Source organism: Otolemur garnettii, unplaced genomic scaffold (assembly GCF_000181295.1).
Source record: "Otolemur garnettii isolate 467f Iridium unplaced genomic scaffold, OtoGar3 scaffold00180, whole genome shotgun sequence".
NCBI classification, from domain to species: domain Eukaryota; kingdom Metazoa; phylum Chordata; class Mammalia; order Primates; family Galagidae; genus Otolemur; species Otolemur garnettii.
In genome coordinates, this window is record NW_003852575.1 from 2,423,699 (window position 1) to 2,437,983 (window position 14,285).

At 37.6% G+C, this 14,285-nt stretch overlaps 1 protein-coding gene across 1 annotated transcript in view; it reads right to left on the reverse strand.

Moving 5' to 3' along the window:
* TTC3 (tetratricopeptide repeat domain 3) overlaps positions 1-12,165 on the reverse strand; it is a 116,913-nt gene extending 104,748 nt beyond the window's left edge. The window contains exons 1-8 of the mRNA XM_023519593.1: positions 7,975-12,165; positions 7,393-7,435; positions 5,984-6,134; positions 5,486-5,573; positions 4,550-4,603; positions 4,267-4,314; positions 3,392-3,512; positions 145-230 (exon numbers count right to left, since the gene is read on the reverse strand). Of these exons, the coding sequence (XP_023375361.1) occupies positions 145-230; positions 3,392-3,512; positions 4,267-4,314; positions 4,550-4,603; positions 5,486-5,573; positions 5,984-6,134; positions 7,393-7,435; positions 7,975-8,118 (735 nt within the window). The 5' untranslated portion in view covers positions 8,119-12,165. The remainder of the gene's footprint in view (positions 1-144; positions 231-3,391; positions 3,513-4,266; positions 4,315-4,549; positions 4,604-5,485; positions 5,574-5,983; positions 6,135-7,392; positions 7,436-7,974) is intronic.
* Between the last annotated feature and the right edge of the window lie 2,120 nt (positions 12,166-14,285).

Consider the following 14,285-nt stretch of genomic DNA (forward strand, 5'->3'; position numbering starts at 1 on the left):
AAAATAAAAAATAAAAATAAAAAGTTTCCATCAAACATGTCATTCAATTTTGTTAAGTTCTTTACATGCTATCAGAGGACAGCTCTATTACTACTTTACTCTGAATATTAAAAATTTTAATGGGTAAATCTTATTTATCCTCACCTCTATACAGTCCGCACAACTTTGGGCTTTAAAATCTTCCAGCAAATCACAGTTTTCTGTTATAACTTTAGTTATATGATGCTTATCTAAATTTTATTTTGGAGAGAAAGAGAGAGAATGTTTGTTAAAAAAAAAAAACGAATTGGTATTGACAATATTTTAATTTTTAGCTTAGGTAGGTGAATCTATAAAGTTCATATTATTATTTCTAAATAGTATATGTTTTTATAATCATTTAAATGTATTATAGTTTTTAACTATATTTGGCAAATGACAAATGTTACAGAAAACATTAGATTTATTGTGTGCTGTGAATCTAATCTCAATTTTTATTTCTAGCAATTAAAAAGCATGTTTATTATTACATTAGTTGTAACTGTAGTTATAACAAATGCTCTGTCACAACATATTCCAACACACCTCATCATTACTTAAGTCAATTCAACAAAAACACTGTCAAGCACCTGTGGTATACCAGGCACAAGATTCAGTGAAAATGTATAAAAACAAAAACATGGAAAACTACTTTCTAAAATGTATTTAATATAGAGGTTGAGCATCTCTCATCCAAAATCCTTGGGCCCATTAGTGTTTCAGATTTGGGATATTTTCAATTTGGAATACTTGTACCGGCTGACTATCCCAAATCCTAAAATATGAAACTCAAAATGCTCCAGTGAAGATTTCCTTTGAGCATCATATTAAAGCTCAAAAAGTTTCTGGAACATTTGAGATTTCAGACTTTTGATGCTCAACTTATAAAAAATAATTTTAAATGTCATCATTCAGTATTTTGACTCTAATGAATAAAATGTTATACTGAGGACAGGCGCAGTGGCTCACACATGTAATCCTAGCACTCTGGGAGGCTGAGATGAGTGGATTGCCTGTGCTCACAGGTTCAAGACAAGCCTGTGCCCGATTGAGACCTCATCCCTAAAAATAGCCAGGCATTGTGGCAGGCACCTGTAGTCCCAGTTACTTGGGAGGCTGAGGCAAGAGAATTGCTTGAGCCCAAAAGAGTTTGAGGTTGCTGTGAGCTGTGATGCCACAGCACTCTACCAGGTGAAACTCTGTCTCAAGAAAGACAGATAGAGAGACAGGAAAGAAAAGAAACGGAGGAAAGGGATGAGAAGGGGAAAGAGAAGGGGGAAAGGAAGGAAGAGAGGGAGGAAAAATCCCTGGCAGGCCATGAAATAAAGTAAATTAACATCAAGGCACAGTCCGGGCATGGTAGCTCACGCCTGTTGTCCCAGAGCTGTGGGAGGCCGAGGCAGGTGGATCGCCTGAGCTCAGCTGAGTTTGAGACCAGCGGAAGACCAGCATGAGGCAGAGTGAGCCAGAGTGAGACCCTGTCTCTATAACAACGACAAAAAAAAAAAAAAAACAGCCAGCCGTTGTGATCCCAGCTACATGGGGGGCAAGAGAAGCACTACAGGAGGAAGAAGTTAAAAAAAAAAAACAACTTCAAACTAAGATAAAGTGAAAGCCAGCAGAAATTGAAAGCAAAAATAAAAAATAAAAATAAAAACATCAAGGCACAGATAAGATTATAGGAGAAAAGCCTGAGCTTTGAGATTAGAGAAACCTGACTTCTCATCTAGGTTCTGCTACTTATTAGACGGCACTTAACCTCTCAAAATCTTAGTGTGCTCACTTCTAAAATAAGGATAACCCACCTTGCAAGGCTATCATAAATACGAAAGAGAATCAGAAATGAGTCTACAACAGCATTCCTATCAGTGCTTCTCTGCTTCTACCATGAAATTGCCCATAATTAAAGGCCTCCAAGTGAAGAGAACAACCTCAATCAGTGTAATACATTCCAGTGCCTGATAGATTCCAGTGTAGTACATTGCAGTATCAGAAAGATTTATCTTCATTTAAGCTTAACCTTCTCTAGTACTTAAGTTAATAATGCAAAATACCATGCACAATGGTGCACACCTGTAACCCCAGCTATTCAGGAGGCCAAAGGCAGGAGGATCACTTGAGGCCAGAAGTTTGAGACCAGCCTGGGCAACACCGCAAGCAAGACCTTGAAAGGTGTTAAGCAGTGGCGCCCAGAGACAAGACTTCAGGGGAATGGAGACATTCAGGCAAGATTTATTGAAAGGGACAGCAACCTGCCTGGACAGTGCAAAGGTGGCATCTGCCTAGGGGCAGCTAGAGACCTCTTTGTTTTTATTTTATTTTATTTTTTTGAGACAGAGTCTCACTATGTTGCCCTCAGTAGAGTGCAGTAGCCATCACAGCTCACAGCAACCTCAAACTCTTGGGCTTAAGCTATTCTCTTGCCTCAGCCTCCCAAGTAGCTGTGACTACAGGTGTTTGCCACAATGCCCAGCTCTTTTTTGTTGCAGTTGTTACTGTTGTTTAGCTAGCCCGGGGGCTGGGTTCGAACCTGCCAGCCTCAGTGTATGTGGCTGGCACTGTAACCACTGTGCTATGGGTGCGGAGCCTAGAGACACCTTTTATGTGGGGCCGTAGGGAGCGGGCAAATTCCACAGCTTGCCCCAAAAGTTAGGGTCCTTTGATGTGAACTTGGACCTAACCAGATCCTTTGTGTCTTTGCCCTAGGAGAACAGGAGGAGGAGGAGAAAGGAAAAGGGTTTGCATTAGGCCCCCCTGAACAGACCTCATCTCTAAAATAACTTAAAAAAATTAGTGGGTATGGTAGGGTGTCTGTAGTCCCGGCTACTTGGAAGGCTGACGCAGGAGGATCACTTGAGGCCAGAAATTCAAGGATGCAGTAAGCTGTAAGTGAACCACTGCATTCCAGCCTGAGTGACAGAACACGAGCCTGTCTCCAGAAATATCTTCTTGTTTCAAGATTACCATAACTATACTACAAAAACACTGCTGAGATTCACATGCTTTACGGGAAAATATTTCACAAGACACATGTAAAGTAGTTTCCTCAGATATAAAATAGCAAAAAAAATCACAATTTTAGCTTTTGGTACTTTTTCTTATGAAACAAAATACGAGCCCTAGTGTGGCCTCCCTACGACATCCATAGGTAAAATTTTTTAAAGTATGTCATAAAAATAATTAAGATAGGAAATACAGGATAAAATTAACCACTGGGTTAAATTAAGGCTATCTTATTCAAGAATGAATAACAAGAAAACTTACTTTTTTAAGTCCTAAAATAAATCAGAAACCACATAACTACACATTCCCTTTTCCCAAATAATACCTTTAAAAATTGAGTCAAGTAATAATTTAAAGCACTTGTACTTACATTCAGTAAAGAAAACTCTTAACATAGGCCAACAATTATCAACTGATCCTAATTTAGTTAGAATTGTTACATCGCCTGCATATTTTATCCAGTTCAAAGCTTCTTCCATTGCCAAGATTTTCTATTTTAAAAGAGGAATGAAGAATGGGATTTAGGTGTTAATTCTAAGCAAATTTACTTTGAAATACAAGTATTTACTGAGTAATTAAATACTTGAAAATACTGGTATTTTACTGACTACAAGTATTTGAGACCTTTGGTACAAAATTTCTATAACTTCACATTTTCACTACTCCAGCATGCAACCTAGAGCTGCTGGACTCTGAGGTGTAAGTTAACAGATGTCATGGACTCACATATGTTACATCTTTAGGTGACCTCAGGCTAGCCTCAGGACTCGAAATGCTTCCACAGCAATTACAGACTTGGAATGTTAGGTATACAGCCTGACCAGAGGCTGCCTGGGGTGGCAAGCAAGTACAATACAAAGTGGACAGGTTCTCAGAGCTCATCTAAACTAAGACTTTCATCCTCACCTCAAGATTAAAGATATAGATCTAGGTTTATCAAAAGAACTACACATTTTACATGGTCTACAGCAAATACAAGAATAAGGAGATTAAGAAGAGGACGTGGCTGGCCAAAATGGGCACCCAGTGCAATGATCTTTATTAAGGTTCAACAATTCACAGAAATGTTATTTGTACTTCTAATGTCTGAAATGACTTCAGAAATAAAATAGTTGTGTAGACAATGTTGGTATCAGGCTTAAGAGAAACATATAGATAGATGTTCATGTCACCAATAGCATTAAAATGTGGTTTATCATTAAATCTGGAGATTATGAGGTAATTATATATCAAAAATATTCATACCAAGGGTCTAATAATTTCATTTGGGGAAACATAAGCCAGGTATATAATCTAAAAGAGAAGAAAGAATCAACTTGTAAAAGAGGCTCAAAATTACAGCACACGTGGGGGGGAAATGAAAATAATGCAAACCCCCTAACTGAGGGGAATGCATAAGGAAAATATAGAAATAAATACTACCAATACTACATAAAACACAGTAAGTGTATGGATTCCATATATGGGGCAATTAACAATGTGACAACTGTCACTTATTCACAGTGGATGTGCTGGGTTTTACACTTACATTTTCTATCTTATAACCAATTCTCAATAAACCTCCAATAAGGAATGAATCATTCTGAAAAATAAAAAAAGAACAAAGCATATTTTCCCTTATTCAGTCAATTATACTTGAATTTCTAATGGAAAAAAATCCTGCATTTTAGGAATACAAGTATATGTGCATAGCAGTACACTTCCCACACGCACATGACCAAATTTATCCTAAATAACCTAAAACAAGAATTCAGAAATAGTTTTCCACAGATTTCTAGTGGTAAAATGTTTAGTGTTAACTTTTAGATCTGTGGATTCTTAAGGTTCACTGTACCTAGATTTTTTTTTTATAAATATTAACATTGGCTTGTATACTACAAGGAATTATATGCAGGAAATAAACATCAGAATGTACTTTCTAAACTTTAGTTTATACTCAGAGTAGTACCAAAAACAATTCTAGCTAGCTCCATAACCAAGTGAAATAAGAAAAATTATCAAATGGCTTTAAAAAAAAAAAGAAAAAGAAAACAAAAATAAGCTCTCAACATAATACAAGGACACCTCTTCAAATCTGCCCTGATACAGTCTACCCCTACCCCCAGAACAAAATATTTATGGAGATGGCATGTTTTTGTGTCAAAAGATAGAGCCCATCACTTTCAGAACCTGAGACAAAGATTTCTACGAACCAGGGGCCACTTTCATGTGTGACAAATTCCAACTCCTATCCTTTAATGACAAGCAGCAGTCCTGGTTCCCAGCACGGCATGCCAGAACCACAACAGTCGCCATCACCTATCTCTCGAGTACTGAGCTCATGGATGGCAGAATCAACTCAGGTTAACCAAAATCAAAACCATTACCGGTTAACTGCTATAAACCTAGTAATATAGACCTAATACCATATAAATATTTATATTCTTTAAATAGGGGTGGAAAAAACCTACATTCTACCACTTACAGCAACTTTCTTTGCCAAATCCACAATGTCTTCCATCAACTCAAGATGTTGTAATTTCTTCAAACTTATCTCAGAAGCACGAGAATTGCTTAAAGACAAATTTATTATTTATAAGATTAGGTTCTCATATGTACAAATTCATTGACTTTTATGCTTAACTATATGTTATATAGAAACTACAGGAAAAAACTAAGTCTTCTTTTTCTTTACTCTAGGACAATAAGCTCTCTCCTGTACTGTAACTAAATATTTATAAACAAACATTAATTTTTCCTAACTCAGCTTCAAGTCTACTATTTAATACTAGTCACAACTGCATTGATTGTAACATTACAGTTATTAACTCATATGCAAATCCCAAGTATTTTTTTTCCTACCAAACAAAAGTAAAATAGAACAAGAATGAGAAATAAGCCTTCCATTGCACTTGGCATTTCTCAGTACCTGAGCAACATGCTTATCATGTTTATACAAAACGAGTAACATATAGCAACTTACTTGGTTTCCAAACAGGGATGCAATCGTGATATTATAGAATTGTTTTGATGTTGAAACAGAAGTGGCCAGAAGATGTTTATTTTAATGGCATCACAATAATCTTGTAAGACAGAAATTGGTTTACTGCACCATATACTGCAGATGTCAAATTCTTAATTTAAAAAAAAGTTTAAAATTATTATCTGTACCTCATTTTGGAATGAATCAGTACTATTATTAGCAAAAAGATAAAAGGTAAAAATGGATATGGAAAGACAGGAAATAAATGGAAGAAATATTTTAACTTGTTTGATGTTAAGAATATTTAAGTATTAGGCTCAGTGCCTATAGCTCAAGTGGCTAGGGTGCTAGCCACATACACCAGAGCTGGCGAGTTTGAATCCAGACTGAGTGTGCCAAACAACAATAACAACTATAACCAAAAACAAGCCAGGTGTTATGGCAGGTGCCTGTAGTCCCAGCTACCTGGGAAGCTGAGGCAAGAGAATCACTTAAGCCTAGGAGTTTGAGGTTGCTGTGAGCCATGATGTCACAACATTCTGCTGAGAGTGACATAGTGAGACTCTGTCTCAAAAAAAAAAAAAAGAATATTTAAGTATTAGCTAAAATTCTATTTTAACAAAAAAAATTGATTTCTAGTGAAAAAATAGTAAGACTATTTTTTATTTATTTATTTATTTTTTGAGACAGAGTCTCACTTTGAGGCCCTTAGTAGAGTGCCGTAGTGTCATAGCTCATAGCAACATCAAACTCTTGGGCTCAAGTGATTCTGAGCTACTCAGATCCTTCTGAGTAGGTACAACTATAGGCACTCACCACAGTGCCTGGTTATTTTTAGAGACTTGCTTCAGCTCAGGCTAGTCTCAAACTACTAAACTCAGGCAATCCACCCTCCTCGGACTCCCAGAATGCTAGGATTACAGGCATGAGCCACTATGCCCAACCTATAAGACTACATTTTTAAAAGACATACAGAGTGGCCATAAAGTTTGTGTGCAATTTAAAATAGACATTTTTTTTTTTTTTTTTGAGATTAAGTTTTACTTTGTTGCCTTGGGTAGAGTGCTATGGCATCATAGCTCACAGCAACCTCAAACTCTTGGGCTCAAGTGATCTTGCCTCAGCCTACTGAGTAGCTGGGACTACAGGTGCTTGCCACAATTTTAGAGACAGGCTATCCCTCTTGCTCCGGCTGATCTTGGAACCCCTGAGCTGAAGCAAGCCACCTGCCTAAGCCTCCAAGAGTGTTAGGATTATAGGTGTGAGCCACCACACCCAGCCCCCAGACCGCTAATTTAAATCGCATACAAACTTTATGATAATATAAATGTTATGTTGACATGACTAGAAGGATGGGCATTCTTTTATAGCCTTTCCATCAACTGACATTAAAACACCAAGGTACTCACCAAAATTTCTCTGACTTTGGGCATAGTCTTTATACTGCATACCCTAAAGAGAAAAAAATTATTTTGATTTGTATCAGGTAAAATACAAAAGTTCAGTTCTTGATTTTTAATCTAAAGATTACTGGAAATAAACTAAAAACTTTGAGTGCACATTTACTTAGATGCTTTGAATATATCCTTAGCAAAGGAGTCTTAACTTAAGGGCTTTTTCATAGAATTTCCTGAATTTGTTTCTATGGCTGTCCCTAAGAGCTTTTCTAATTTCCAGTCAGAAACCACTTTGTACCCTCACATGTTCTCTGGCAATCCACATTCTTACTGTCATCACTGCTTACTTTCCCTTGTGAAACTACCTCTTCAAAAGCATGGGTACCTCCATGTCAAAACCAACATGCCACAAAAACATCTTTATTAAGAAAGTTCTAAACCAGAAAACCTTTAAGACAATGTCAGGCAACCTATTCAGTACCATTTCCATTGTGTTGGAAGCTTTCCTATCTTCTAATAAACTACTGTTCTATGGCTTCAGAAAAGAAAAAAACAGATACAATGTCAAAAACAAAAAATAACAAACCTACTTACCACCCCATTACAGTACAGTTGAGTCACACGAACATAATCATCAGTCATAAATTCAGGAGCAAAGACACAATCATCCACATAAGGGCAATCTTCTAACAAGGCATAATCTGCTACAGTGAAATCTCCCTCCACAAAATCATCCATGGTGCACGATCCTAAGGAAACAACACAAACCCAAATCAGCAATTAAATCATATGAGATGATTTGAGAAGCAGTTTTCCTAGCTTCTATGGCATATTAGAAAAACACTTGGAACCTATGCCCCCAAGGAGATAACTTCAATCAGAACACTGAGCTCTGGAAGATAATCATCCCCATTCTGCTGTTCCTCTTTCCCTGACTTTCTCCAAATAGTTTCACCTATTTCTTTCTTGCCTTAGGTTCATATATTCACCAGCTCTACTCTTAATCTGTTTACATATCTACCTTAGATGAAAGATAATTAAGGGCATCTTATTTTTGTATGTGCCTAGCACATGGTAAGCCCACATGCTGAAGAAAAGACATCTTCCCACTGCTAGGGATATACCCTACCTATGTCTCCTGTGCTCTGTGAAACGTGCCACTTCATCATATTCAAACTCTGCTACATTTTTCAATCTATTGACCTGAATTAAACCTTAACTCCTTAACTAAGAAAACTGTTTCCTGTCAGCTGCTCATATTCTACTATCTTTCAGTGTGTTTCTGCCTTGGGCAAAGGAGTGAGGCTAGAGTGGTATGGGGTGAGTCTGCCAACCTCCTAAGTCCCCAATGCCTCGTCCAGACCTTCCATCCTCCTAACAATTTCTGCTCCTAACACCCTCACAACTATTGCAACACACAGCACTGTTAGATTGCAAAGAGGAAAAAACCCTCAAATTATAAAAAGCCATTTTTTACAAATATTTTAATGGAGGAAAGAGTAATTAGTGCTAAAGTTGCAGACTAAGGGATTTTTTTTCCTGAAGCGCAAATTCAATAATAATGATTTTTATAGCTATCAGAAATCTAAGCATCACTGAAAAATACAGCATTTTTGTTACTACTATCTCTTGCCCAAGTAATGACCTTCTCATCATTAACAGCATTCCTTACATCTCTTCACTTCACCACCATATCCCATTACTAGGACTAGCAGGTTTCTTTTTTCCAAACAAGACCACCATTAGTCCTTGAAATACAAATCTAATTCTTTAATCAATCCATCCAATTTGCGGTATAAAAACTTCACAATATCAGAAGCGAAGAACAGTAACAATCTTCTTAGCAAACTCTTTGTACTGTATGTCACATGCTGTACCAAATGTTTCACATTCATTATCTCTTTAAACCTCACAGCAATTCTTTGTGGCAGGCCCAATTATCATCATCACCACTGTATGGATGGAAAACATTCTCAGTAAAATTTAATAATTTGCTCAAGGTCATCAAGCTAGAAGGATTCAAACCAACTCCTCCAATTCCACAGTCTCTTCTCTCAAACATTCTATTTCACTACATCTACTTTTCCATCACTGTCACCTACCTACCTAACGCTTAGTTACTGTCATGTTTCAAGAACAGAACAATGGTAACTAGTTCACAATGTTCTCTTCTTTCCTCTAAATCCCATCATCATCCCAGCCACATTAAGGCCTAAGCAGGTAATACCCTAGCCTTGTAGTTTACCTCTTGCACTAACATGAACTTCACTGCCCAACTCGCTATGCTCTTCCTCCCCAAGGCCACACCTCAGATCACCAGTTTTCACTCTGATCAGCTCCTCTCTGACCAAAGCCAAGTCATATATGGTTCATGTCTTCCCTGGCTCCTACCACAGCCATTCCTCCATATTGTCAAGACTTCTTCCTTTTTCTCCCATCTAAGGATCCTCTGTTCTCACTCACTTTCAGTTTCCAACAATCTGGTTTCCACTTCTATCAGTCAAGGGAAACTGCTTTCAGCAAGACCATTAACAACCACCTACAATAGACTGGTTACCTATGTCTGCAACCTGATTTGTTCTGCGTTAACAATATTTCCAGAGTTCACAAAATTTAACTCCAAAAGTGAACAATGACCAGAAAAAATAAGACACTGAAGCACCCAAAGTATGGCACATAAAGTGGGACATATGCTATGCTAGGAAACATACACACTCTTAAACTCACTTGTCGTACAAACTTTTTTGATATATAAATACAGAAAGAGCCAAGAACTGTCTCTGCCTACACATCATGGCGTCAATTACAATACAATTAATGTGCTCATACCTAGCAGACCGAGCCACCGTGGTATGATGCTGGTCATTCAAGCCTGGCAGATCTCACTGATACCACACACAACACCAATTGTACTGTAATTACGACACTGGTGTAATTTATATTTTCTATTTTGTTTTAACTAGAGAGGCAAGGTGGCAATTTGGTTAAGAGAATGGACTTGAGCCAAGATTGCCTGGGCTTGAATCTTGGCTCTCCCATGTGATCTTGTGCAAGTTATTTAACCTCTCTATGCTTCAGTTTCCTCACGTATCAAATGGGAATAACAATACTTCCTACCTGATTAATCAGTTAACACCTGTGAAGTGCTTACAAGAGTGAGTACTGGGCACATGGGATATGCTGCAAATACTAGCCACCATTAACATTAATATTAGGTGAGTATTTGTAAAAATCCCGTTTGGTGTTTCCATCTACGTTGTCTACCTTAACTGCTAAATCCAAAGAGCACTTTTCAGCTTACAACTTACTTGACGCTGTGGACCACTTCCTCCTCAGAACTCTTCATTTGGACTCCAAAGACCATCTTCTCCTGGTTCTCCTCCTATTCGTCTGGCTGCTCTTCCTCAGTCTCCTTCATGGGCTCTTCTTCTCCATTCCCCGCCACCCAAATGTCAACTCTCTTTTCTTCTCACTCTTACTCTTTCCTTGAGTGACCTCATCCACCATACCCATGGCTTAAGACAATACTTTCTGAACTTTCATCATTTGCATAGCTTCACCATGATTTTTGTCATTTCCACATGTTACATGTATTTTTACTTAAAATTTTCCTTTTATTGAGCTCACTTGGCCTAAGTGATAATGTCCATAAGATCATAGGTTTGATGTGCAAGTTATGTTTTTCATATACATTAAATCCTTACCTAAAAAATTAAAATTTTTTCAAGTGCTTATCTATATGCCATTTTAATCTATCTCATACTGCACTATAGAAAACAATGGCTTCCAAACTTCCAAATGCTGAAGACTCCCAAATCTCCCCAGGCTGGGTTGCATCTCTTAACTTCTAAAACATCCCTGTCATCTACTACTGGATCTTAACCAAGATGTCCCACAAGCCCCTCAGATTTAGTAAGTTCAAATACAAACTTATCTTTTTCCTCAAAAGCAAACAAATGAAACTGAGTTCTTTCCTCTTTCTGTATACTGTTCAATTAGTTAATTGCTCTACATGGCACCTAGTTACCCAAACCAAAAATTTGGGAGTCAATCTAAACTCCCCAGACTTCAACATTTCTAGCCAACTGACCACTGCGTCCTATCATTTCCACTTCGCTAAGAAATCTAAAATTAGCACACATATACTTCTTGATGCCCAGTGTCACTTGCCTTAGTTGTACCTTCATCTCTTTTCCTCTGAACTAACTAATAAACCAGTGTCCTAACTGGTCAGGCATCCTCTAAAACTCTGATCATTCCATTTTACTGCTTAAACTGTTCAATAGCTTCCCTTCATCTTCAGATAAAGTCCAACCTCCCTACCATAAGCATCAAAAGCCTTTTGTGATGCTATTCTTGTTTTACTCTCCAGTCACTCCAGGACACACAACCTATAAGCCAGTCTAACCCAACTGCTTGACCTTCCTAATCAAATCTTGTTCTGCAACCTCTTCAGGCCTATCAGTCCTTCACACTCAATCCTAGGAAGCACTTCCTGATCTTCCCACTACCACCAAGTTATTCCTACACCTCTTTTTCTTGTACCCTGCCTGTATCTTTCAGAGTAGTTTATATACTTTTCAATCAACACAGGTTTATCTCTGTGGGGTCACTGTGGGTCCAGAGGATGTACTGTGTAATACATTTGTCACCTGTACTGTTATTTATTTAATAATTTCTTCTAGAATAACTCAGATTTTAATTTAGATATAAACTAGCTTTAATAGAAATTTTAATATTACCAAGAAATCCTACATTTGGTATGACAGAAATTTTTTCTAATACAAATGAAAATACAATACTAAAATTAAATATTAAAATAAAAAACTTTTAGATGTTCCATGGACTGCCACAAAAATCTCTGCTACTTTGGGAAAGCTGTATCTGTCTGCCAAATATTAACACCTAATATATTCAATAAAATAAAATAAAATAAAAAACTTTTAATCCCTTCAATTCTGGTGAACCAGTTATCCTGGGGGACTCTACGATTACAAATAACAATAATAAAACAGATCTTAGCCTTTAAAAAAATACTGTTTGGATGGTTTTGCTGTGCTCATAGAATTAGAGAAACATTAAAAGCAAACCTCTCCCACTAACAGCAACAAACATTGAACTAGAAATTCAATCTGGCAGTCAAGAATACAAGTACTGGTACCAAGAGTGAAAGTGCAATCAGAACACTGAGCCCTGAGCCAGAAACAAAATATGAAAACTGAAAAGTGGCCCCAGTTAAACTCCCTGGCTCCCAGCCAAAGTTGATACAAATGCTTTCCGAAAGAAAGCATGCCCAAACTACTTTCTCAATATTCCCACATAGATTAATCAAATAGCTCATAATAAATTATCAACAAGCACAGGAGGTGACAGCCACCATTAGGGAGAAGCAACAGAAAAAATAAGCAATAAATTTAAAACCTCTCCCCCAAATTATCAGACATTGGGATTGCCTGATGGAGTCTACAAAATAGCCATAACCAGGAGACCATAAAAAAAAATTGGGTATGTTAAGAACCAAGTGAAACTTTTAGAATTAAAAACATAATTGTTAAAAGATTAAAAAAAAAAAAAAGATGGGTCACAGAGGAGATTAGACACAGCTAAAGAGAAAACTGGTGAACTAGAAGATATGACTGATGAAATTATCCAGCACTATAAATTCTGATAAAGACAGACAAGATGATGAAAAATATGAAAAATGAAGAGTGATCTGGAAACAGTTTAATACATGCATATTCAGTTAAAATTCCAGCAGGAGGATGGCGCCTATGGCTCAAAAGGGTAGGGCACCAGCTCCATATGCTGGAGGTGGCAGGTTCAAACCTAGCCCCAACCAAAAGGAAAAAAAAAAAAAAATTCCAGCACGAGAGAAAATATTAATGAATCCAGGGCTCAGAATCTTCTAGACCTCATAAGAGAAAATTCAGAATCAAGAAACACATGTATCCAAAACAGGATCAAAAAAAGGAATCTTGGCTGGATGCAGTGGTTCACACCTGTAATTCCAGCATCTTGGGAGGCCAAGGTGGGCAGATCTCCTGAGCTCACCAGTTTGAGACCAGCCTGAGCCAGAACAAGACCCCATCTCTAAAAATAGGTAGGCATTGTGGCGGGGGCTTATAGTCCCAACTACTCGGGAGGCTGAGACAAGAGAATTGCTTGAGCCCAAAAGTTTGAGGTTGCTATGAGCTATAACACCACAGCACTCTACCAGGGGTGTCAAAGTAAGACTGTGCCTCAAAAAGAAAAAAAAGTAATCCCCATTAAAACTTAGGAGTGAAATGACATAACACCAAAGACAGAAAATCCAACACAACAAAGGAATATTTGTTTCAAAACAGCATAAATAAAACTGGCAGTAACAGCAGAACAATATCTTTACCCTGCTGACAGAAAAGAGATAACTAACCTAGAACTGTATATCAATCAAAATAATCTCTCAGATATAAAGGTAAAATAAAAATAGTTTAAAATTAAAACTAAGTTGACTACGAACCAAGACACTTGAACATCTAAACATAACCAATTAAAAGACATAGGTTGATGGAATTAAAAAGAAAATCCAATAATATACTCTTCCATAAGAGATGGCAAAAGTGTAAGGACATAAAAACTTAAAAGGAAAGACCAGGTGCGGTGGCTTACACCTGTAATCCTAGTCTGGCAGGCCAAGCTGGTAGATCACCTGAACTCAGGAATTTGAGACCAGCCCAAGCAAGAATGAGATCCCAATTTGAAAAGAGCCGGATATTGTGGTAGGTGCCTGTAGTCCCAGCTATTCGGGGAGGCTGAGGCAAGGTGATCACTTGAGATCAAGAATTTTTTCTGGCTCGGCGCCTGTGGCTCAAGCGGCTAAGGCGCCAGCCACATACACCTAAGGTGGCGGGTTCGAATCCCCAGCC